This window comes from Pristiophorus japonicus, chromosome 19, assembly GCF_044704955.1.
Source record: "Pristiophorus japonicus isolate sPriJap1 chromosome 19, sPriJap1.hap1, whole genome shotgun sequence".
NCBI classification, from domain to species: Eukaryota; Metazoa; Chordata; class Chondrichthyes; family Pristiophoridae; genus Pristiophorus; species Pristiophorus japonicus.
This window is the reverse complement of record NC_091995.1, coordinates 6,811,195-6,837,137: the sequence shown is the minus strand read 5'-3', so window position 1 is coordinate 6,837,137 and position 25,943 is coordinate 6,811,195. Positions and strand designations below refer to the sequence as shown.

General features: G+C 48.6%; 1 protein-coding gene across 4 annotated transcripts in view; it reads left to right on the top strand.

The window, feature by feature from the left end:
* LOC139229683 (cyclic AMP-dependent transcription factor ATF-6 beta-like) overlaps positions 1-25,943 on the top strand; it is a 174,811-nt gene that overhangs the window by 144,792 nt on the left and 4,076 nt on the right. For 3 of the 4 annotated variants that reach the window (XM_070861201.1, XM_070861202.1, XM_070861203.1), the window contains exons 11-16: positions 5,435-5,545; positions 7,530-7,629; positions 11,348-11,415; positions 13,562-13,673; positions 13,806-13,890; positions 22,374-22,814. In XM_070861201.1, coding sequence (XP_070717302.1) covers positions 5,435-5,545; positions 7,530-7,629; positions 11,348-11,415; positions 13,562-13,673; positions 13,806-13,890; positions 22,374-22,639 — 742 coding nt within the window. In that variant the 3' untranslated portion in view covers positions 22,640-22,814. Of the gene's footprint in view, positions 1-5,434; positions 5,546-7,529; positions 7,630-11,347; positions 11,416-13,561; positions 13,674-13,805; positions 13,891-22,373; positions 22,815-25,943 lie in introns of those variants that run through there. The other variant, XR_011587783.1, reaches the window with a different exon arrangement.

The following is a 25,943-nucleotide window of genomic DNA, read 5'->3' as shown; positions in this document are numbered from 1 at the left end:
TCTCTCTCCCTCGCCCCCCTACCTCTCTCTCTCCTACCTCTCTCTCTCTCTCTCTCTTTCTCTCTCTCTCTCTCCTCACCACTCTCTCTCTCTCTCTCTCTCCCTCGCCCCCCCACCTCTCTCTCTCTTTCTCTCTCCCTCGCCCCCCCCTCTCTCTCTCTCTCTCTCTCTCTCTCTCCCTCGCCTCTCTCTCTCTCTCTCTCTCTCTCTCTCTCTCTCTCTCTCTCTCTCTCTCTCTCACTCACTCTCCCCCTCTCTCTCTCCTCGCCCTCTCCCCCTCTCTCCTCGCCCCCACCTCTCTCCCTCTCCCTCTCCCTCTCCCTCTCCCTCTCTCTCTCTCTCTCTCCCTCACCCCCCATCTCTCTCTCTCTCTCTCTCTCTCTCTCTCTCTCTCTCTCTCCCTCGCCCCCGACCTCTCTCTCTCTCTCCCTCTCTCTCTCCCCCTCTCTTTCTCTCTCTCCCTCGCCCCCCTACCCTTCTCTCTCTCTCTTTCTCTCTCTCCCTCACCCCCCACCCCTCTCTCTCTCACTCTCCCCCTCTCTCTCTCTCTCTCTCCTCGCCCCCCACCTCTCTCTCTCTCGTTCTCTCTTTCTCTTTCTTTTCTCCCCCACCCCCCCACCCTTCTCTCTTACCTTTCCTGCTGCTGCTGTCCGGGCATCTGCTGCAATTACCTGCGCCAATTTGTTTAATTCTCCGGAAGGTTTTTCTGCAGAGGCCACAAACGCTGGCCTAAGCAGAACTGGAGTAATTCTCAGCTGGCCAAACTTCCATAAATGACCAGAATTGGCGCAGGTGGCTGGTTGCATCCCCTTTGGCTGGAAAAAAAAAATTGACCTAAACAAAATCGTAGCTAACTGAGTTACGCTGGTGCAAGTTGATTGGGGAAACTCTGGTTTTTCACAGCCTGCTCCAAAAAAATGGCGCAAATCACTGGGGAAAATGGTCTTGGTTTTCAAACTATATGGGCCAATAAGGATTTTGTTTTGTAAAACTTTTAACAAATTTAAAAGATGGCCACAACTGGAGTGTGGGCAATTTAACATTTCACAACCAGATAGTACCTGATTGCCTGCTTAAAGCAATGTTACTGCAAACGAGTACTTGTAACAGTTTACGCTGTAAAATATTAGGGAATTGGCTTCAAGTTGCACAGAACATGGTTTTGGCTGGTGTAAACAGGGAACGTAAAACGACAAATAAGTCACTCCACCCGATCCCATGGGATTTCGCCCGGAAAGTTAGGTTAATATTGGCTGAGCCGTTCAGTCCAGAAATGGCAATCTATGTCATAGGACACTCGATTAGCATCTTAAAAAGCGCCAGACTCTGGCCCTGTTTGGCTACCCAACAGTCGGTGCCAGGCAACATTGCCATGGTGACGGCAGCAACAGGGCGGTAGGTTCCGGCCCAGCATTTCCCCTGGGCAAGAAGCCTGAATATTTGTCCCTATATGTGACTCCCGAGACTCCATGGAACTCGCACATGCGATCTGCAACGATGAAAGACTAGGACACCCCCGAACTAGGAATATCCTTTAACTCCAATTAGCAAGGAGTATAATTATAGTGAAGAAATAATTAGACGTCGACTTCTTTCATCGTAACTTCCTTGCTTTTGTGCTCCATGTACTTCTGAGTGTCAGCTGTGGCTCAGTGGGCAGCACACTCGCTCTGAGTCAGGAGGTTGTGCGTTCAAGTCCCACCCCAGGACTTGAACACAAAAAAAATCTAGGCCGACACTCCAGTGTCGGAGGTGCCATCTTTCGGATGGGACATTAAACCGAGGCCCTGTCTGCCCCCTTGGGTGGATGTAAAAGATCCCATGGTGATATTTTGAAGAAGAGCAGGGGCGTTATCCCCAGTGTCCTGGCCAATATTTGTCCCTCAATCAACATCACAAAAAAAACAGATTATCTGCTCATTATCACATTGTCGTTTGTGGGAGCTTGCTGTGCGCAAATTGCCTGCTGCGTTTCCCACGTTCCAACAGTGACTACACTCCAAAAGTACTGCATTGGCTGTAAAGCGCTGTGAGACGTCCGGTGGTTGTGAAAGGCGCTATATAAATCTGTCTTCCTTTCTTTCTTATTGGCCCTCCCCCTTAAGAGTTGGCAAAGATGGTGGTTTGAATGTACATCCATCAACTAGATGGAAGTATTGTGCCACAGGTTCCTGCACTGCTCCTGGGGGTTTGTATCACCCTGGCACCGGGAATACAGGAATGTGCAGCAATAACTTGTATTTATATAGAGCATTTAACGTAGCAAAACGTCCCAAGGCGTCCACAAGAGCGTTATTAATCAAAATTTGACACCCATCCACTTAAGGAAACATCATGGCAGGTGACCAAAAGCTTGGTCAGAGAGGTAGGTTTTGAGGTGGAGGGGTTTAGGGAGGGAGTTCCGGGAAGCTGAAGGCACGGCCGCCAATGGTGGAGTGATTAAAACCGGGGATGTGTAAGCGGCCAGAATTGGAGGAGTGCAGGGTTGGAGGAGGCTGTAGAGTTGGAGAGGGGGCGAGGCCATGGAGGGGTTTGAAAACTAAGACTGAGATTTTTTAAATCGAGGCATTGCTGAACCGGGAGCCAATATAGGTCAGCGAGCACAAGGGGTGATGGGTGAACGGGATTTGGTGCCGGTGTATAGGCAGTTTTAAATGCCTTCCTTTACTCAGGCTACTCATTTTAGTAAACCAGAACAGTTTATTAAACACACACGGCATGCATTATGCAAACTTGGACAGTAATGACTTGGTTAGAGCACAGGCTTTACTTCCTGTACAGCAAAGGGCGATGGAGTGTGCTGACGTGGGATGTTGGGTCTGCTTGGCTGGTCACCCTCTCTTCTGTCTTGCTCAAAGTCGTCGTCGGGGATCTCAAGGTTATCTTTTTTTATATACCTTTTTTACAATGTGCAATCATAACGTTCCCGATCCTGATTTCATTAACGGTTGGCTGGAGCTCAGCATGTTCAGTTGATGACGGAATTATCATGCTCCAACCTCATGACTCTGTCTCATCTCACACCTTCCCATGGCCCCATTGTAGGTTGGTTGGTTAGCCCAATACATGTATCTGTCTCAACTGTCCTTGTTATCAGAGGAGAACCTTCTGTCTTCCTAAAACTGATGAGGAGGAATTTCTTCTGAGGGTTGTAAATCTGGAATTCTCTGCCCCAGAGAGCTGTGGAGGCTGGGTCATTGAATATATTTAAGGCGGAGATAAACAGATTTTTATGCGATAAAGGAGTCCAGGGTTATGAGGAGCGGGCGGGGAAGTGGAACTGAGTCCATGATCAGATCAGCCATGATCTTATTGAATGGCAGAGCAGGCTCGAGTGGCCAAATGGCCGATTCCTGCTCCTATTATGTTTTTATAATAAGGTTGGTTGCATGGTGTTACCGCAACTCGTCAGTTTCATGACACAGGTGACTTATCTTGTCCTACCACAAAACTGGCCTTTATGAATATGTCCTACAGAGAGAAACATAGACTAGCAAACACAATTACAATCGTTGATTCAATTTGGCTGCCGGTGCCCTAACTGGTGTAAAGGGTTAAATTAACGGGCAGCCGAGTTTCAGATGAGCTGAAGTTTACGGAGGGTGGAAGATGGGAAGCCGAGCAGGAGAGCATTAGAATAGTCAAATCTAGAGGCAACAAAGGCATGGATGAGGGTTTCAGCAGTAGCGGGAAGGAGCGCACTGCTGGAATGTCGGGCGAGATCCATTAACAGGGCTGAGCTGCTCCCCTACCCAATTCTCCTGTATTTGCTGTGCTCCGGTAATCCATCAGCCGTGTCTATATCTAGCGAGGCTTAGTAATGGGCGTTACCGTCACCAGTCACAGCCCTGTAGCCGTTTGGTTCTTGAGCTGAAAAGGCTCTCTCTGAACATGATCCAAACTTTGGGAGGACAAAGTCTACTACCGTAGCAGTGGGTGTTTTTTCACACTTCCGGTGAACACCATCTGAAACTTTCAGGTCACTCTTGCGTTTTTACTGAAGCCTTAATGGCAAGGCCGAGATTGTCAGTACAGCACTGAACATACAACGGGCGTATCTTGTGCAGTGAATTTTCAAGTATTCAGAAACCCCGCCCCCCAGGTTTTGGAGTTCCCAAGTTGTGCGCTCCATACCAAGTTAACCGGGGGTATTTAATCGAGGTGTTCAATATTTTGAGGGGTTTTGATAGTGTATAGGGAGAAATTGTTTCCATTGGCAGGAGGGTCGGTAACTGAGAACACACATCTGAGATCATTGGCAAAAGAACCAGAAGTTGAGATGAGAATGTTTTTTAATGCAGCGAGTTATGGTGATCTGGAACTTACTGCCTGAAAGGGAAGCAGATTCAATAATAACTTTCAAAAGGTAATTGGATAAATACTTGAAAAGCGGGAGTAATTTGCAGGTCTATGGGGAAAGAATGGGACTAATTGGATAGAGCTTTCAAAGAGAAACGATGGGCCAACTGGCCTCTTTCTGTGCTGTCAGAGCCCATGAATTCAATGGGGGGAAATTGTGGTCAGAGGCTTCCTTCGGCCGAACACCTCCGACTGGAAAAAGTTTTACGAAAATACCTAGCATTCCCGGAGGAACGTAGGATTGCGGTCGGAGGCCTAGTTTCGCAGTCCAGCGTACGGGAACATGTCTTCCAGGTACATATTCATATCCTGGGATCACGTGGGCCTGGACCATCGGTATTCTGATAATGGGAGCTTTGTACGAGCTCCCATTATTAATGAGAAAAAAAACCAAGAAACACAACACAATAAATAAAAAAACACCTCTTATATTTAAAATTAATTGAAATTGAATGTAATTAAATGTTTTAGAAAAAAGTTATTTTTCTTTACGTATTTTCATAGGGTTAAAAATAAACACCTCAATGGACAGAGTTTTTAATATAAAAATGAGTGATTAAATTTAATTTTTCTGTTTTAAAACTTGCGCTTTACGCCTGCGTAAGAGTTTGAAGGATATTCGCTGGGCAGGAGTTGGGCAAATAGCCCGATCTCTGCGCGCGAATGTCCTTCTCCCGAGGATACATGCACAGAACGCAAAAACCGTATCTCGGCACACGCGCGTCGCGGGCCGAGATCCAGCATTTGCGAGGCCTCCTTGGGTGCGTGTGCACATCGTACCCACCCGGAGAGGCTGCAATGTTCGGCCCAGTCACTTTAATGCAGCAGTGTTGTACTGTCCAGTACTAGTGAGGGGATGGCGTGGTAGATGGTAATGGGACCAGTGTCTCCCGTGAGTGTGTTCGCAGGTTTGCATTAAAACTACTGCCAATCAGCAAGAAGGATCTTGTGGGAATCCATGGTGGTGTGAGGGAGAATTAGTCCCGTGAACCGTGCTCTAAACCGTCACAGGTTGGCGGGGATCTCTGCTTTTCTGGACTTGGTTGCACATCATCCTATCGCTCTTCCGTTTCAGCAATATCACCATGGCGTACTCCGAGGTGAAAGACCTGGTGCTTCGAGACATCGACCGAATCCTCTTCCCCTCCTCGGACTGCCGTCAGTTCAACAAGACTGAGTCACTCAGGTAGGTTTGGGGCAGGGGGGGGAGCGGGTCTCCACCGTACCCTGTCCTCCTCTCGCGGATGCCCTCAGCTGGGGCGAGGGATTGGGCATCTCAGCCTTCCCCTGTGACGAGGAACACGGAGAAAGGAAGTGGGGGGGGGCGGTGAGTTAAAAGGATAGACTACGATTAAGAAGTTTGCAGATGATACTGAAATCGGCTGTGTGGTTGATAATGAAGAAAGATGCGGACTGCAGGAAGATATTAATCAGCTAGTCAGGTGGGCAGAACTGTGGCAAATGGAATTTAATCCGGAGAAGTGTGAGGTAATGCATTTGGAGAGGGCTAACAAGGCAAGGGAATACACATTAAATGATAGGATACTGAGAAGTGCAGAGGAACAAAGGGATCTTGGAGTGCAGGTCCACAGATCCCTGAAGGTAGCAGGCCAGGTAGCATACGGAATGCTTACCTTTTATAGAATACAAGAGCGGTGGTGGGGGGGGTGGTTATGCTTGAACTGTATTAACATAGAAACATAGAATAAAACACTGGTTAGGCCACAGCTGGAGTACTGCGTGCATTTCCGGTCACCACATTACAGGAAAGATGTGATTGCACTGGAGAGGGTACAGAGAAGATTTGCGAGGATGTTGCCTGGACTGGAGAATTTTAGCTATGAGGAAAGATTGGATAGGCTGGGGTTGTTTTCTTTGGAACAGAGGAGACTGAAGGGAGACCTAATTGAGGTGTATAAAATTATGAGGGGCCTGGATAGAGTGGATAGAAATGACTTACTTCCCCCAGCAGAGGTGTCAATAACCAGGGGGCATAGATTTAAAGTAATTGGTAGGAGGATTTGAGGGGAAATTTTTTCACGCAGAGAGTTGTGGGGATCTGGAACTCACTGCCTGAAAGGGTGGCAGATGCAGAAACCCTCACCACATTTAAAAAAGTACTTGGATGTGCACTTAAAGTGCTGTAACCTACAGGGCTACAGACCAAGAGCTGGAAAATGGGATTAGGCTGGGTAGCTCTTTGTCGGCCAGTGCGGACACGATGGGCCGAAATGGCCTCCTTCCGTGCTGTAAGCTTCTATCATTCTATGATATCACAAAGGCTGGTCAGCCACGATCTTACTGAATGGCGGAACAGACTCGAGGGGCCGAATGGCCACCTTCTGTTCCTATACGGCCCAAAGAGTATCTCTGTCCGTCCGTTGGAAAAGGTCAGAGAGGCACCTGCATATCCTATTGGTTGTTGTGAATATTGTTAATAGAAGGAGTGGCCAAGCCAATGAGAACTGGGAGACTGCTGCTTGCTCAGATTTTTTTTTAAAATGCAAGTAAGTGTATTCAAATGACCTATTTTCCCCTTAATTGTAACTTGTGCAACTCTCAAACTGTGTGCTACATTAAATTGGATTCCTTTTTTTTTAATCCATTCTCTGGATGTGATGTTGCTGGCAAGTCCAGCATTTATTGCCCATCCCTAATTGCCCTTAAGAAGGTGGTGGTGAGTCGCCTTCTTGAACCGCTGCAGTCCGCATGGTGAAGGTGCTCCCACAGTGCTGTTGGGGAGGGAGTTCCAGGATTTTGACCCAGCGACAATGAAGGAACGGCGACATATTTCCAAGTGAGGATGATGTATGACTTGGAGGGGGTACTTGGAGGTGGTGGTGTCTCCATGCCCCTCTGCCCTTGTCCCTCTAGGTGGTAGAGGTCGCGGGTTTAGGAGGTGCTGTCGAAGAAGCCTTGGCGAGTTGCTGCAGTGCATCTTGTAGATGGTACACACTGCAGCCAGGGGGCGCCGGTGGTGGAGGGAGTGGATGGGATGCCAGTCAAGCAGGCTGCTCGAGTGTTGTTACAGCTGCACCCTTCCAGTAAAGTGGAGAGTATTCCATCACGCACATGTCAGTTTAGTGGATAGTCTGTATTTGTGACTTGCATTTTATCGTGCAGATGCTGGGTGTTGTACTGAGACTGTTTTACGTGTCTCTCCAATCCAGGTTAGCCGATGAATTACGAGGCTGGGTGCACCGACACCAGATTGAAAGGACAAAGTCCAACGAGAAACCAAAGCGACAGAAGAAAGTTAAGCAAAGCATGGTAGGTGGTGATTATCCAAGCGTTCGAACGTGTGCGTACGAGGTGCACACTTGTGGCCAGTCCGACCGTCTTACTGTGTGGACGTTGATGGTTTCATAGTGCCCTGTTGTTTCACCAAAAGCTGGAGCTCCTTCACAGAACTGAAATAAGCCCAGCAGTCTGCACTATATTCAGTTATTCTCAGTCCAGTCCGATCGAGGCCAGGAAATCACCCCAGATGTGGCACTCATAAGGACTGACTGCTGTCCCCGATCTCATCTTTTTACAGTAACCGCAGGGCCTCGGCTTTGAGCCGTTCAACTAGGACCTATAGATATGTGCTTTATTTTCAAATTCCCGTCCTTGTTTTCAAATCGCTCCACGGCGACATCCCTTCCCTAACTCGAACCTCCTCCGGCCCTACAATCCTCCGAGATCTCGGCCCCCCTCCAATCCTGACCTCTTGTGCACCCCCGATTTTAACCGCTCTACCACCTGCCTAGGCCCTAAGCTCTGGAATTTCTTCTGTAAACCCCTCCACCTCTCTCTCCTCCTTTAAGACACTCTTTAAAATCGACCTCTTCGACCAAGCTTTTTGGTCATCTGCCCTGATATCTCATTATGTGGTGTCAAATTTTGTTTGATAACACTCCTGTGAAACGCCTTAGGATGTTTTACTATGTTAACGGCGCTATATAAATGCAAGTTGTTTATAATGTTCACAAGTCTCTTGTAGTTTGTGGCATTTATCTCAGATAGCCAAAGTGTGACACTTCCCATATACAGTGTGTGTGTGTGAGGCCATCCCTGTCCTGAGCTCCTTCCCAACCTGGGATGCTAACCGATGACTGATCATTGGATGAGCTAGCACAGCCAGGGCATATGGAGAGCTTTTTAGGGTCATTGAGACTTGTATGTTGCTGTGCTGCTGCCTAACCTGTACAAAATTATGAGGGGCCTAGACAGAATGGATAGGAAGGACCTATTTTCCTTGACAGAGGGGCCAACAACCTGGGGAGGGGGGGGGGAGGGGCATAGATTTAAAGTAATTGGTGGAAGGATGAGGGGGGAGATGAGGAAGAATATTTTCACCCAGAGGGTGGTGGGGATCTGGAACTCACTGCCTGAAAGGGTGGCAGAGGCAGAAACCCTCACCACATTTAAAAAATACTTGGATGTGCACTTAAAGTGCCGTAACCTACAGGGCCACGGACCAAGAGCTGGAAAGTGAGGTTAGGCTGGTTGGCTCTCGGTAGGCCGGTGCAGACATGGCGGCTGAAATGGCCTCCTTCCGCACTGTAAATTTCTACGATAAAGTCTAGAGACAATGGGGCAGAAATTTCTCTGGGGGTCTTCCCGCGGGCAGCTGCCTCCTTGCTGGAGATTTTTGACGAAAGTGCCTGGTGGTCTAGGCGGCGCCCTGGATTACGATGGGGGGGGGGCCTTCTCTTCCACGCTCCCATCCCACGCAGAGGATGATCATGTGTGACTGCTCAGCCAATCAGGTAGGTAGTTCACAGGTTCCTATTAATAGCACTGAGACTCGCGTATCTACAAGCTCTCAGTGCTATTAACGGGAATAAAACCAATTACACAAAATAATAATAAAAAAACAGACCATACACATTTAAAATTAATTGAAATTAAAGTTATATCTTATAAAAATAAAATATTTTCCCGATTTAAAAAAAATGTTTTTTTAAATTATGGTTAAAAATAAACTTACCGTAGCGGGGAGGGTTTTTAACAATAAACTATGTGTTTATAATTTTATTTTACCATGTTTTTGTGTGTTTTAAAACACTTGCGCCTGTAAAGGTAGGCTATGCGCCTGCTTTTTCAGGCGCAAGATTTTTGAGGACATTTGCTGGGAAAGATCTGCGTAAATCCCGCAATCTTGCCCAAGAAATGTCCTCGCTCCCGAGATGTGAAGGATCTGTCGAGCTTCCAGCGTGACCGATCGGAAAAACTGTTTTTCAGCGCGTGGGGATCTCCAATCAGTGCCCAGGTAAGTTTCTGGGCTCTGCTGTTTAGCTTTTAGCTGAAAACCGGCTTTTCCGATGCCTTCTCGGGTCCGTACAAACTTCGTACGGGCCCAGGACGTCGGAATTTCTACCCCATTAACAAGCCAAATTTATGTCGTCCTTTTAAACTGCTGTGCATCGTCAGTGGAAAAGCAAAACACTGCAGAGGCTGGAAATCTGAAATAAAAACAAAATGCTGGAAACACTCAGCAGGTCAGGCAGTGTCTGAGTTAACGTTTCAGGTCGATGATCCTTCGTCGGAACCTTTTTCCAGTTCTGACGAAAGGTCATCGACCTGAAACATTGCCTGAGTTTTTCTCGCCACAGATGCTGCCTGACCTGCTGTGTGTTTCCAGCATTTTCTGTTTTTTATGTTGCTCTGAGGGCATGGAGAAATACTAAAGAAAAAAAGTACATTTTGTTAATTGTCCTCCAGAGCACTTCACAGCCAGTGAATTATTCTTGTAGTCAGTGTTGTCAGCAAACACACCAGCTAGTTCGTCCACAACATAGAAACATAGCAAATAGGTGCAGGAGTAGGCCATTCGGCCCTTCGAGCCTGCACCATCATTCAATAAGATCATGGCTGCTCATTCCCTCAGTACCCCTTTTCCTGCTTGATTTAAGGAGGAATTTTGGCCAAGACTCTGGGAGAAGTCCCTGCTATATATATGTATGTGGTATATATGCATGTGTACAAGTATATGTCTGCGCTCCTCTAATTCTGCCCTCCTGACCATCCCTGATTATAATCGCTTCACCATCGGTCGCCGTGCCTTCAGCTGCCTGGGCCCCAAGCTCTGGAACTCCCTCCCTAAACCTTTCCACCTCTCCACCTCACTTTCCTCCTTCAAGACGCTCCTTAAAACCTCCCTCTGTGACCAAGGTCACCTGCGCTAATTTCTACTTGTGTGGCTCGGTGTCACATTTTTATCTCCTAATACTCCTGTGAAGCGCCTTGGGACATTTCACTACGTTAAAGGCGCTATATAAATACACGTTCTATAAACGTGTGTATGTGTTGGCATGTTTGTTATATTATACATGGGTGTAAGTGGAGGAAGCGCATCGGGGAGGGCGCTGAGCACCTCGAGTCTCGTCGCCGAGAGTCTGCGGGGGACGAGCGCAGACAGCGGGAGGAGCGTGCGGCAAACCAGACTCCCCGCCCACCCTTTCCTTCAACCACTGTCTGTCCCACCCGTGACGGAGACTGTAATTCCCATATTGGACTGTTCAGTCACCTGAGAACTCACTTTCAGAGTGGGAGCAAGTTTTCCTTGATTTCGAGGGACTGCTTATGATGATGACATGGGTATATGTTTTAGGTATATAAATATATATATGCATGTTTGTGTTTGTTTTCTCATACGTATATATTTTCATGTTATATAATATTCACCCGAGCAGGGCAAATGGGTCATCGGTTCAACAACTCACCTGCAAGACTGCCTCCGACACTCCTGTGGTACTGCACTGTGGGTTGACTCAGATTATGTGCTTGAACCCACCGTGACCTCCTGGCCCAGATGTGCGAGCACTACCCACTGAGCTACAGGATTAGTTGGGTGATTCTCATGCGTCAAAGATGGGAGGATACCGCCTTATAATTCTTGTGCACCTGTCTCCCCGGGGTGGGGGGGGGGGGGGGGGGAGGGCGGGGGAGAAATGTGGTCATCGATGTTATTTGCTAATCCCTATTAACGTCTCCTTTGCAGAGGGCACAGCAGAGGAAAATCCACCTGTCCCGTTTCATTCCCGTTCATTCGGCAGACACGGCCACAAGGTGGGTTCCACAAGTGTCTCGGCGACGATCGTTTATTTTAAATGTTTGATTTTTTTTTTAAATTGCTTCGCTGAAACAACAACCTCACTTCAGCAAAACAGGCTGATTTTTTTTTATCAATGCAAATCCAAACCTGTCCTGCGTTGCACGGGGCAAAATAAGGATAGTCGCGATTTGAACTGTAACGAGTAATTGAGTCCTGAGCGATGCGTGTCGAAGTGTGTGTTTACATTCCAAAGCTGCCTGATGTAACGGGCAAAGCGCTGCCTCGTGATCATTAATCTGGCTTCAGTTTGGGGAAAGTCGGAACTGATTGAGTGAGGCACAGGGTTTTGTTACAGCATTTAGACCGTGGATAGTGTCACATTTTCACCAGAGTTTTTATCTTCCGTTGACTCTTCCTACATCTAGTTAAGATGGGGTTTATGCCGGGTTATTAAGTGCCCATTTTCCGTTTGCATGGTTATTCCCATCTCCTTTGTTTCCCCCTTCCCTTCCTCCTCCTCAAATGAAATAGATCCCCACCGCTGTAGCCGGGAGGATAAGCAGGTAGAAGTCCGGTCCATCCCCAGAGTGGTGACCTGTGCTGTGCCTTGTCTCACTTTCCGGGTGAGACGTTAAACTGAGGCCCCGCCTGCCATCTCAGGTGTCACGTGAAAGGAGCTGGCTGTGCCCAGAGATTGGCTGCCGTGTTTCCTACATTACAGTGGTGTCTGCACTCCAAAAAGTACTTCATCGGCTGCAAAGCGTTTGGCCACCAGAATACAATGAAAGCTTTCAGATTGTCATAAGGAAAAAACAGCATTGAGTAAAGCCATCTTATTGCAATTATATAGGGCCCTGGTGAGACCACACCTGGAGTATTGTGCACAGTTTTGGTTCCTTAACTAAGGAAGGATATACTTGCCATGGAGGGAGTGCAACGAAGATTCACCAGACTGATTCCTGGGATGGGGGGGACTGTCCTATGAGGAGAGATTGAGTAGACTATATTCTCTAGCATTTAGAAGAATGAGAGGTGATCGCATTGAAACATACAGAATTCTTACAGGATTTGACAGGGTAGAAGCAGGGAGGATGTTTTCCCTGGCTGGGGAGAGTAGAACCAGGGGTCACAGTCTCAGAATAAAGGGTCAGCCATTTAGGACTGAGATGAGGAGAAATTTCTTCACTCAGAGGGTGGTGAATCTTTGGAATTCTCTACCCCAGAGAGCTGTGGAGGCTCAATCTTTGAGTATATTCAAGTCAGAGATTGCTAGATTTTTGGTTATTAGGGAACCGAGGGATATGGGGATAGTGCAGGAAAGTGGAGTTGAGGTGGAAGTGCAGCCAGGATCTTACTGAATGGCGGAGCAGGCTCGAGGGGCCGAATGGCCCACTCCTGCTCCTCATTCTTATATTATGTTAACTCACATCCTCCAAATGCTTACCCTACTGTGCTCTACGGATGACCTGTTGGCCCCTGGGGTACCTGGCCAGCCACTCTGTTCCCGGAACAGCCCGCAGCCCAAGTAATTGCGCCATCCTACCTGAGGGGGTGCTCCTGCCGAGAACAGTGACGGAAGAGCCCGCAGCCCAGGTACCATCCCGCCTGAGGGAGTGGCATTTTCCCGCCACTGTCCTTACATGTTTGACTCTATCTGCCCTGCACACACCGCAATGCCTTCTGTACCTGTGCTCGCCGACCTATATTGGCTTCCGATTAAGCAACGCTCGATTTCAAAATTCTTATCCTTGTTTACAAATCCCTCCATGGCCTCACCCCTCCCTATCTCTCTCATCTCCTCCAGCCCCACAACCCCCCCCCCCCCCTGAGATGTCTGCGCTCCTCTAATTCTGCCCTCCTGACCATTCCTGATTATAATCGCTCCACCATCGGTGGCCGTGCCTTCAGCTGCCTGGGCCCCAAGCTCTGGAACTCCCTCCCTAAACCTCTCCGCCTTTCTTACCTCTCTATCCTCCTTCAAGACGCTCCTTAAAACCTACCTCTTTAACCAAGCTTTTGGTCACCTGCGCTAATTTCTACTTGTGTGGCTCGGTGTCAAATCTTTTATCTCCTGTGAAGCCCTTCGGGATGTTTCACTATGTTAGAGGCACTGTATAAATACAAGTTGTTGTGGTTTGAAATGTTCTCCTTGTTGGGCAGGTTGGCCTCGAGTCAGCTGCAGGTCTACCAGAGCCCAGAGCAGAGCTATTACGACTTCATGGACGCCATTGACAGGAGGGAAGACACCTTCTATGTGGTTTCGTTCAGAAGGGTAACTATTGTCAGCCTCCATTTTGAATGTCGCCGGGTCTTGTGTGTGGGGGGTGTGTGTGTGTGTGAGGGGGGGTGGTGGATGGGAGATCTGGTTGCTGTTCGGATCCTAACTCTACCCTATTCCCCGCAGGATCACTTGCTGTTACCAGCCATCAGCCACAACAAGACCAATAGGCCAAAGATGTCCTTGGTGATGCCAGCCATGGCAGTGAATGGTAAGCAAGAGCGGCAGATTTTGTCCTCCTCCTAGCCCCACTCGTGCTTTTGCTTGAAATGGAACCAGAGCATCTGGATAACGCAGAGAGACAGGCCATTCGGCCCAACAGGTCCGTGCTGGTGCTGATGCTCCACACGAGCCTCCTCCCACCCCTCTTCATCTCACCCCATCAGCATATCCATCCATTCCTTTCTCTGTCTTTATCTAGCTTCCCCTTGAATGCATCTGTGCTATTTGCCTCAACCACTCCATGCAGTGGCGAGTTCCACATTCTCGCCACTCTCTGGGTAAAAACGTAATCCTGCAAAAACTGTGCCTTTGCAATACTACGCATCACTTAATACTTGTACAGATGCTTTTGAAATGGGCTTTGCACATCTCCCTACTACATCGTTACAGACCCATTCCACGTCCGAACCGGGGTCAAACAGGGCTGCGTCATCGCTCCAACCCTCTTCTCAATCTTCCTCGCTGCCATGCTCCATCTCACAGTCGACAAGCTCCCCGCCGGAGTAGAACTAAACTACAGAACCAGTGGGAAGCTGTTTAACCTACTCCGCCTCCAGGCCAGGTCCAAGACCACCCAAACCTCTGTTGTTGAGCTGCAGTACACGACGACGCCTGCGTCTGCGCACATTCGGAGACTGAGCTCCAGGATATAGTCAACGTGTTCACCAAGGCATATGAAAGCATGGGCCTTGCACTTAACATCCGTAAGACAAAGGTCCTCCACCAGCCTGTCACTGCCGCAGAGCACTGCCCTCCAATCATCAAGATCCATGGTGCGGCCCTCGACAAAGTGGACCATTTCCCACATCTCGGGAGCCTCTTGTCAACAAAGGCAGACGTTAATGCGCAGATTCAACATCGCCTCCAGTGCAGCCTTCGGCCGCCTGAGGAAAAGAGTGTTCGAAGACCAAGCCCTCAAACCTACCGCCAAGCTCATGGTCTACAGGGCTGTAGTAATTCCTGCCCTCCTGTATGGATCAGAGGCATGGACGACTTACAAAAGGCACATCAAGTCGCTGGAGATATATCACCAACGATTTCTCCAATCCTGCAAATCCCCTGGGAGGACAGAAGCACCAACATCAGTGTCCTCGCCCAGGCGAACATCCCCAGCATTGAAGCAATAACCACACTAGATCAGCTCCGCTGGGCAGACCACTTGGTTCACATGCCAGACACGAGACTCCCTAAGCAACTGCTATATGCGGAGCTCCTTCATGGCAAACGAGCCAAAGGAGGGCAGCGGAAACGTTACAAGGACACCCTCAAAGCGTCCCTGTTGAAGTGCGACATCACCACTGACACCTGGGAGTCCCTGGCTGAAGACCGCCCGAGGTGGAGAAAGTGCATCCGGGAGGGCGCTGAGCACCTCGAGTCTCAACACTGCGAGCGTGAAGCGGTCAGGTGCAGGCAGCGGAAGGAGCGTGCGGAAAATCTGTCCCACCCTCCCCCTCCCCCGACGAATGTCTGTCCCACCTGTGACAGGGACTGTGACTCCCGTCTTGGACTGTCAGCCACAAAAGAACTCACTTTTACAGTGGAAGCAAGTCTTCCTCGATTCCGAGGGACTGCCTATGATGATGACTACATGGAGTTAACATGGAATTACAGCACCGAAACGGGCCGCTCGGCCTAACTGGTCAGTGCCGGTATTGATGCTCCACACGAGCTTCATCTCGCATCAACATACCCTTCTATTCCTTTCCCCCTCATGTGTTTATCTAGCTTCCCCTTAAATACATCTGTGCTATTCTCAGCCACTGCCTGTGGTAGCAAGTTCCACATTCTCACCACTCTCTGGGCAAAGAAGCTTCTTCTGAATTCCCTACTGGATTTATTCGTAGCTATCTTGTATTTAGGACTCTTTGTTTTGGTCTCGCCAACAAGAGGAAACGTGTTTCCTCCGTCTACCCTACCAAACCCTGTGGTAATTGTAAAGACCTCTCGGGTCACCCCTCAACTTTCCCTTTTCCAGAGAAAAGAGCCCCAGCCTGTTCAGTCGGTGCTGGTTAATTCGAGGCAGCGTGGGCCACATCATTTCACACAGCCGTGTAACAGTATCCACGAGGTGGGTTTGGAGGAAAGGAGGCCTTTTCATCTATCCGATCTCCTCCTTCCAGAACAGTAAGCTCACCGTAGAATCTTTGAATCTTGCAGCACAGAAGGTGGCCATTCAGCCCATTGTGCGTGTGCCGGCTATTTGAGAGCGCTGGTGGTCAATTAGTCCCCCGCTCTTTCCCCAAAGCCCTGCAAACTTCAGGTGTTTATCCAGTTCTCTTTTGAATGTTAATGTTGAATCTGCTTCCACCGCCCTTTCGGGCTCTGTATTCCCGATTGTAAGAGCTTCCTGCAGAAAAGAAACCTTTTCTTCATCTCCCCCTCTGGTTCTTTTGCCAAGTATCATAAATCTGTGTCCTCTGGTTACCGACCCTTCCGCCAATGGGAACCGTTTCTCCTTATTTGCTCTATCGAAACTCTTCGTGATTTCGAACACCTCCATCAAATCTCTGCTTGGCCTTCTCTGCACTCAGGAGCATCTAACTGGACACAGTTTGTGGCAGTGCTGCGTTTAAACGCTCCGTGGATTAGTCCCGGCTTTGGATTGCTGTTCCGGGTGCTCCGGCCATTCCAGCTGATGCCCGTGCCCTACTTTTGAAGTGCAGTCATTGTTGTAATGTAGGAAACGCCACAGCCGAATTGTGCACAAACAGCAACGTGATCATGAGCAGATAATCTGCTTTTTTGATTGAGGGGGTAAACATTGACCAGGACATAAGAACATAAGAAATAGGAGCAGGAGTAGGCCATACGGCCCCTCGAACCTGCTCCGCCATTTAAAACGATCATGGCTGATCCGATCATGGACTCAGGCCCACTTCCCTGCCCGCTCCCCATAACCCCTTATTCCCTTATCGGTTAAGAAACTGTCTTATCTCTGTCTTAAATTTATTCAATGACCCAGCTTCCACAGCTCTCTGAGGCAGCGAATTCCACAGATTTACAACCCTCTGAGAGAAGAAATTCCTCCTCATCTCTGTTTTAAATTGGCGGCCCCTTATTCTAAGATTATGCCCTCTAGTTCTAGTCTCCCCTATCACCAGGGATAACTCCCCTTCTTCAAAATAATGCCATGAGATCTTTTACATCCACTTGGGAAAGCAAACTGGGCCTCGGTTTAACGTCTCAGCCGAAAGTGTATATGGATTTTAGGAAAGCTTTTGATAAGGTCCCACATGGCAGACTGGTCACACAAGTAATAGCCCATGGGATCCAGGGCACAGTGGCAAGTTGGATCCAAAATTGGCTCGGAGGCAGGGTGATGGTTGGGTGTTTTTGTGACTGGGAAGCTGTATCCAGTGGGGTTCCACAGGGCTCAGTGCTGGGTCCCTTGCTTTTTGTGGTATATATCAATGACTTGGAATTAAATGTTGGGGGTATGATTAAGAAGTTTGCAGATGACACTAAAATAGGCTGTGTGGTTGATAATGAAGAAGAAAGATGCAGGAAGATATCAATGTACCGGTCAGGTGGGCAGAACAGTAGCAAGTGGAATTCAAACCAGATCAGTGTGAGGTAATGCATTTGGGGAGGTCTAACAAGGCAAGGGAATACACATTAAATGGTACGACACTGAAAAGTGTAGAGGAACAAAAGGACCTTGCAGTGCAGGTCCACAGATCCCTGAAGGTAGCAGCCCAGGTAGATAAGGTGGTTAAGAAGGCATATGGAATACTTGCCTTTATTAGTCAAGGCATGGAATACAAGTGCAAAGAGGTTATGCTTGAATTGTATAAAACACTGGTTAGGTCACAGCTGGAGTACTGTGTGCAGTTCTGGTCACCACATTAGAGGAAAGATGTGATTGCACTGGGAAGGGAGCAGAGGAGATTTACAAGAATGTTGCCTGGACTAGAGAATTTTGTCTATGAGGAAAGATTGGAGATGCTGGGTCTGTTTTCTTTGGAACAGAGGAGGCTGAGGGGAGACCTGATTGAGGTGTATAAAATTATGAGAGGCCTGGATAGGAAGGACCTGTTTCCCTTGGCAGAGGGGTCAACAACCAAGGGGCATAGATTTAAAGTAATTGGGGGGAGGTTTAGAGGGGAAATTTCTTCACCCAGAGAGTGGTGGGGGTCTGGAACTCACTGCCTGAAAGTGTGGTACAGGCAGGAACCCTCACCACATTTAAAGAATACTTGGACGTGCACTTAAAGTGCCGTAACTACAGAACTACGGACCGAGAGCTGGAAAGTGCAATTAGGCTGGATAGCTCTTGGTCGGCCGGCGCGGACATGATGGGCCAAAATGGCCTCCTTGCGTGCTGTAAACTTCTATGATTCTACCTCTGACAGTGCAGGGCTCCCTCAGCACTGCACTGGAGTGTCGGACTAGATTTTTTTTTTGAGCTCCACTCCCTGCAGTGGGACTTGAACCTACAACCTTCTAACTCCGAGGCGAGTGTGCTACCCACTGAGCCACAGCTGACACTGTAATTCTGTCTGATGGTGGCTCTTGTGAAGCATGTTGGGGCGTGTTTTTACTCCGTTAATTACGCTCCAGAAATGCAAGTTGTTAGCACGCTGACATCCATCTCCTATAGGGCTCAAGTACTCCATCAGTACCCTTCTGACGCTTTCCATTGCTCCAGCAGCGCTTGTATCGAGCTCCTTTGTAGTGTTGTCGGGTTCCCGGGTCTTGCACATACCTGGCCTGACACGTAGATCTCTGAATGCTGGACCAATTTTTGCAACCTGTGGTTAGACGAATTATCACTTCAGGAATGTTATAATTGTCTGCATTCCTGGAGCAGCTCCTCATCTGGCCCAATATACACTGCTAACATAACTAGATTCACTCCTGAGCTGACTGTTTCTGAAGGAAACACTTCATGCCCTTGGCTCCAGACAGCTGCCTGTCTAAGTACAGCATAAGTGCAGGATAATCCTGTATACTGGTGGTACAGGCAGGTGGCTGTGGAAGTCTGTGATGTGCATCATGATGGGTGGTACATATCACCTAAACAATTGAGCAATTGGGCTTGCACAGGCTGGTAACTCAACAGCAAACATACTTTCATTTTTTTTTTAAATGTTGTTAGCAATGCGGAAAAACAAAATTTGCCTAGCTTAAAGAAATAAAGACTTTCATTTATATAGTGCCTTTCATGCTGCTGAAATGCTACTGTACAGAGGGACCTGGGGGGTCCTTGTACATCAAACACAAAAAGTTAGCATTCAGGAAGGCAAATGGAATGTTGGTCTTTATTACAAGGGGGATAGAGTATAAAAGCAGAGAAGTCCTGCTACAACTGTACAGGGTATTGGTGAGACCACACCTGGAGTACTGCGTACAGTTTAGGTCTCCGTATTTAAGGAAGGATATACTTGCTGTTCAGAGAAGGTTCACGAGGTTGATTCCTGAAATGAGGGAGTTGTCTTATGAAGAAAGGTTGAGCCTGTACTCATTGGAGTTTAAAAGAATGAGAGGTGATCTTATTGAAACATAAGATTCTGAGGGGGCTTGTCAGGGTAGATGCAGAGAGGAGGTTTCCCCTCGTGGGGGAATCTAGATCTAGGGGGTATAGTTTCAGAATAAGGGGCCGCCCATTTAAAATGGAGATGAGAAGGAATTCCTTTGAGGGTCGTGAATCTGGAATTCTCTGCCCCAAAGAGCTGTGGAGGCTGGGTCATTGAATATATTGAAGGTGGAGATAGACAGGTTTTTGAAGGATAAGGGAGTCGAGAGTTATGGGGAGCGGGCAGGGAAGTGGAGTTGAGGCCAAGATCAGATCAGCCATGATCTTATTCAATGGCGGAGCAGGCTCGAGGGGCCGAATGGCCGACTCCTGCTCCTATTTCTTATGCTCTTAAAACCTCGGGTCGTCCCAAAGCGCTTTACAGCCAATGAACTACTTTTGAAGTGCAGTCACTGTTGTCATGTAGGAAACGCAGTAACCAATTTGCACACAGCAAGGTCCCAGAAACAGCAGTGTGATGATGCTGTTATGTGCTCAAATCTCTGGAGTGGGACTTGAACCCACAACAATCTGACTCAGAGGTGAGAATGCTACCTGTTGAGCCACAGGTGACTCACGATCTATACCTGTAGATGGTAGAGGAAATCTGCAATTCTCTTTCCCCAAAAAGCTGTCGAAGCTGGGGTGTCCGTTGGAAATTTCTAAACTGAGGTTGATAGATTTTTTTATTGGGTAAGAATATTAATTGATAAAGCCCCAAGACAGGTAGATGGAGTTAAGATACAAATCAGCCATGATCTGATTGAATGGCAGAATAGGCTCGAATGGTCATTATAGTATTAGGCAGTCCCTCGTATTGAGGATGACTTGCTTCCACACCAAAAAGGGATGAGTTCACAGGTATTCAGTGAGGGACCTGACATTCCAGGTCCCGAACTACATCTTGAAGCGTGGAAGATGCCTGTGCATGGATTCTTTTAACGTGGGGTGGCCGTTGCACACCAGCCACCACACGGGTTTGACAGAGCGAGGTCTTGGTCCAGTGGCAAGGGTTAACCAAGACTACTGGAGACCTGCTCTGCTGCACAGACCCAGTGCACGCGCATGCTCCTATTATCCGTAGATCGCAGTGTGGGCTGGTCCGTGCTGCCCCTGGGCCATCGCCTCTCCTGGGCCCTGAACCCTCGCCTCTCCTGGGCCTGATCACAATGCTCCTGGGCCCCGATCTCTCACCGCTCCTCCGCCCCGATCAAAAATGGAGCAGTCAGAAACAGGACATCAATTAGTCTCCTCTTATCTTGGAGACATCAAATATCAAAATATTAAACTCCAGCCTAGTTGAAGGGTTATTAACATCAGCAGAAACAAACGGCAGCTAACAGAATGAACACGATTCAGTAGGATATGAATAACAGCAGAATCCAAACCCTGCAGTCACTTGTGAACTCACTGGTGTCTCAGTAGGCTGGAAGAGTGAGTGAATCCCTTCCCACACTCACAGCAGGTGAACGGCCTCTCCCCAGTGTGGACTCGCTGGTGTGTCAGCAGGTTGGATGAACAAGTGAATCCTTCCCCACACTTTGAGCAGGTGAACGGCCTCTCCCCAGTGTGGACTCGCTGGTGTAGCAGCAGGTGGGATGGTCATTATGGTGCTTCTCAACCACATATCCCCAGCAACTTGACCACCTATTTCCACCACTGTAACATCGCCCGTCTCCACCCCTTGCCTCAGCTCATCTGCTCAAGCCCTCATCCACGCCTTTGTTACCTCTAGTCTTGACTACTCCAACGCACTCCTGGCTAGCCTCCCACATTCTACGTAAACTTGAGGTCATCTTAAACTAGGCAGCCCGTGTCCTAACTCGCACCAACTCCCGCTCACCCATCACCCCTGTGCTCGCTGACCAACATTGGCTCCCGGTTAAGCAACGCCTCGATTTTAAAATTCTCCTCCTTGTCTACAAATCCCTCCATGGCCCTCGCCCCTCCCTATCTCTGTAATCTCCTCCAGCCCCACAACCCCCGAGATATCTGCGCTCCTCTAATTCTGCCCTCCTGACCATCCCTGATTATAATCGCTCCACCATCGGTGGCCGTGCCTTCAGCTGCCTGGGCCCCAAGCTCTGGAACTCCCTCCCTAAACCTCTCCGCCTCTCTGCCTTTCATTCCGCCTTAAAACCTACCTCTTTGACCAATTTATTGGTCATCATTCCCTAATATCTCATGTGGCTTGGTGTCAAATTTTGGTTGGTAAGATTCCTGTGAAGCTCTTTGGGACGTTTTACTACGTTAAATTACATTGTACTACGGGCGTTGCTGAGACGACGCCTGGAATACTGCGTGCAACTTTGGTCTCCGTATTTAAGGAAGGATATACTTGCATTGGGGGCAGTTCAGAGAAGGTTCACTGGGTTGATTCCTGAGATGAAGGGGTTGTCTCATTAAGAAAGGCTGAGCAGGTTGGGCCTCTACTCGTTGGAGTTTAGAAGAATGAGAGGTGATCTTATCGAAACATTCTGAGGGGGCTTGACAAGGTAGATGCAGAGAGGATGTTTCCCCTCGAGGAATCTGGAACCTGGGGCATAGTCTCAGAATAAGGGCTTACCCATTTAAAACAGAAATGAGAAGGAAGTTCTCAGAGGGTTGTAAATCTGTGGAATTCCCTGCCCCAGAGAGCTGTGAAGGCTGGGACATTGAATATATTTAAGGTGGGGATAGACAGATTTTTGAGTAATAAGGGAGTGAAGGGTTATGGGGAGCGGGCAGGGAAGTGGAGTTGAGTCCATGATCAGATCAGCCATGATCTTATTAAATGGCAGAGCAGGCTCGAGGGGCCGAATGGCCGACTCCTGCTCCTATTTCTTATGTAAAGGCGCTATATAAATGCAAGTTGTTAAAGTTGTCCTAAAGCCGGCACTGGATGCACAGCGTCTCGCCGTGGATCTCTCCAGACCTAATGCCCCCTCTGATGTTTGTTTGTTTGTTTGCTCCCGCAGCGAGTCTGTACAACACCACGCAGGGGTACGAGGTGATGATGCAGATCGACTGCGAGGTGATGGACACCCGCATCATCCAGATCAAGAGCTCGTCGGTGCCGCCTTCCCTCCGGCAGCCCCAGGACAACGGCACCAGCTCCTTCCACCCCCACGGCAACACCAGCCGGGCGCCCAGCGCGGGGGGACTGCGGCCCCAGCCTCTGCCCGGCACCGCGCCCGGCGGCACGGACCCCCTGTACCTCACCACGGAAGACGGCGAAGTGTAGCGCCCGTGGGCCCCCGTCGGCAGTCTCTCCCGCCTCGAAGCAAGCCGGATCTGTGCCGTGGACCGGAGAGGTTTATCATCTGTTGTTGTTCTTTGTCCCTTCCCTCCCCACACACGCTGTCGCCAATTTTACATTTCTACTGTTTTAAGAGGACAAACAGAAACCCGGTGGTAAAGGGGGGGGGGGGGGGCGGAGGAGAGGTCTGGTTGCTTTTAAGCTTAAAAGACCTGCCGTAGACTTCTGTAGGACACGGGGGCCCAAGACGAGCTCGCGTCTCCCCGTCTTGGAAGCGTGCGCACGCTCACCCGCTGCTTTAGGGCGCCTCGCCGTCTGACATTGTGGGCCCCACGCGAATCTTTGGTGATGGTGAAACCCATGTTCCAGGGCAGGCAGAACCGTGTGCAGCCTTGCACTAACGTCTTACAATCCCACTTAACTTGCGACTGTGAAATATTTCTTTTCCCCCCAGCCCCTAACTATCCAACTCGGAAACGTTCTGGGAATCGTAGACTTTATTTGGGTGGTTCGGGAGGGGAAATCCCAATCCAGTAACGCTCGTCTAGTTCACCACACTGACCCATCGCACAGCCACAAGTCTCGTCTTTATCCTTAATCGTCAGCACCGTGCAGTCTTGTTATTCCCCCGCCCCCTCCGCCTGTTCTCGACTTGAAGCTGTGTTGCATTCAGTACATCGGGGCTGTTGGGATAAGCGTGTGCACGAGAGATACACGGGATCTCAGTGCAGTTTATTTAGTATATACTGAAGAATCGTGGAACATCGTTTGATAACAAGCCTGCGGATGACGGAGGGAACTGCACTGCTATCAAATTGGGCTTTCCTGTCGCCCATGGTGTGTGTGTAAAATGTACCGTTCCAACGGATCTGACCCCAAACAACTTTCGCGTAATCCCAATTTGGTCCCGATTTACACAGTAATGACCAGGTCATGTGTATCATTTTTTTTATAATATATTCCTTTTAAATCCGTCCTGACGAGATATTCTGTGATTGTAACCACCGAGCTTCAATCTTCTCCACCAGCAGAGACTCGTAATCGGTCACTGTCCATCGTCCCCCAATTTGTTTCCTCACGTATTCCAACACAAAAATGTTCAAACCAATTCAGTATGTTCACCTTTCCATGACCATGTGTAGTACAGATTGGGGGTTTTCGCTAAAGAAATGTACATAAAACGTTGGGTTTCTATCATGTCGCCAGCCTGTTAACTGATATTTGTGTGTATGCGTGTGAGATGCTTATCTGAAGCTCAACGCAATTTGGCTTTTACTGTTTGATTTTTGTTTTCTTTCGATTTTTCTGAAACATCAAGCATTACGTTTCGCCAGAGCAAAGTCTGGGTGCTGCAGAAAACTTAAGTAAGGGTGCATCATTGGGAGAAAAGGTGTTGGGGGGTGGGGGGCGGGGCGCGCGGTTCGGTTACTTTGACGCAAGCTCAACGTGGCTTGAGATTTCAAACCGTCTGTGTCGGAAGACTCGCACTGAAAAGGAAATAAGGGCAGAGCTGGTCTTTTAAGTGCCCAGCCAATTTCTGAAGGCTAGCAAGTCAGGGATGCAGGAGAATAATTCGCCCCATGGACCCTCTCAAAGCATCGACTGTGAGGTGGGGAGTAGTTCTAAGAGTCATGCCCAAGTGACATGAATCCTGCCTGAGCCACGACAGGTCGGATTGGTCACAGAGCATGACACCAATGCAATGGCATCCTTAGTTGTTAGCCGATCTGTGTGTATAGATATATATATATAAACCTAAAGTTGTGATTTTTTTTTTATATAATTTATTATTTAACTTTCATTTTGTGCCTAGTATCTTTCTGTTGTGGCAAAGTCTAAAAACAGACTAAATTTCCAATGGTCCTGAGTCTGACCCAGGAACATGCAAAACACTCTTCCCCACCACCCCCCCCCCCAAACCCCACAACTCTCCCTCCCTCCCTCCACTCCCAAGAAGGATTCTCTGGTGTGTGAATGACGAATTGTTTTTATTGATGTACTCCCAAGGCGTGCCCAAGTAGAATCGACTGAAAATGTCAATTTTCACGGTTAAAAAGAAAACGCTTTCGTTAAAATCTTAATTGTATACAAGGCCTGCCACCCCGATGTGTGTTGATAGACCCCTGGCTGTTCTTGCATTGATGTCAGGAAACAGTAGGCAGTGTCCCCGTGATCTGTTCCGGTTGTGGCCCCAGTAAAGTGCCTCGGATAGCAGCCGTTCAGAGCTAGGAACAGGAGGAAACCATTCAGCCCCTTGAGCCTGTCCCCGTCATTCAACTAGATCATGGCTGATCTGTACCTCAACTCCATTTACCCGCCTTTGCATCCATATCCCTCGCTACCTTTGCCCAACAAAGGAAAAGGTCGTTGTTGCATTTATATAGCGCCTTTCACAACCCCAGGACGTCCCAACGCGCTTTACAGTACTTAAAAAAGAAATTTATTCAACATAGGAAACACGGCAGCCAATAGCCGTGAGATGATGAACAGAGAATTGGTTTTAGTGATGTTGGTTGAGGGCTAGCTATTGTCCAGGATACTGGGGATAACTCCCACCGCTCTTTTTCCAATAGTGCCGTGGGATCTTTTACGTCCAGCAGAGGGGGCAGACCGGGCCTTGGTTTAACGTCTCATCGGAAAGACGGCACCTCCGACAGTGCAGCACTCCCTCAGCTGCACTGGAATGTCAGCCTAGATTTTGTGCTCAAGTCTCTGGAGTGGGACTTGAACCCACAACCTTCTGACTCAGGCGAGAGTGCTACCCACTGAGCCACAGCTGACACCAAATCTTTTAATCTAAGCTTTCCAGTAACCCAGTATCCACCACCTTTTAAATGGGGTTTAGGAGGGAGATAGTTACACATTTGTGTCTCCCATTGTGTGAAAAATGCTTCCTGATTTCATTCCTGAATTGCCTAGCTTAAATTTTAAAATGTTGCACCTTGATCTAGATTAGCCCACAGAGGAAATTGTTTCTCCGTATCCACCTATTGAATCCGTTTACCAAGTTAATGGTACTGGACCACTGCCCCTTGCCTGCATTTCTACAGATATTGCATAGGAACAGGAGGGGGCCTCTCGAGCCTATTCCGCCATTCAATCAGGTCATGGCTGATCTGTATCTTAACTCCATTTACCGACCTTGGTTCAGTGTCCCTTAATACCCATTGGCCAGTCTGGCCTATGTGACTCCAGACCCACAGCAATGTGGTTGACTCTTAACTGCCCTCTGAAATGAACTACCAAGAAGCTCACGTCACCACCAGCTTCTCAAGTGCAATTGGAGATA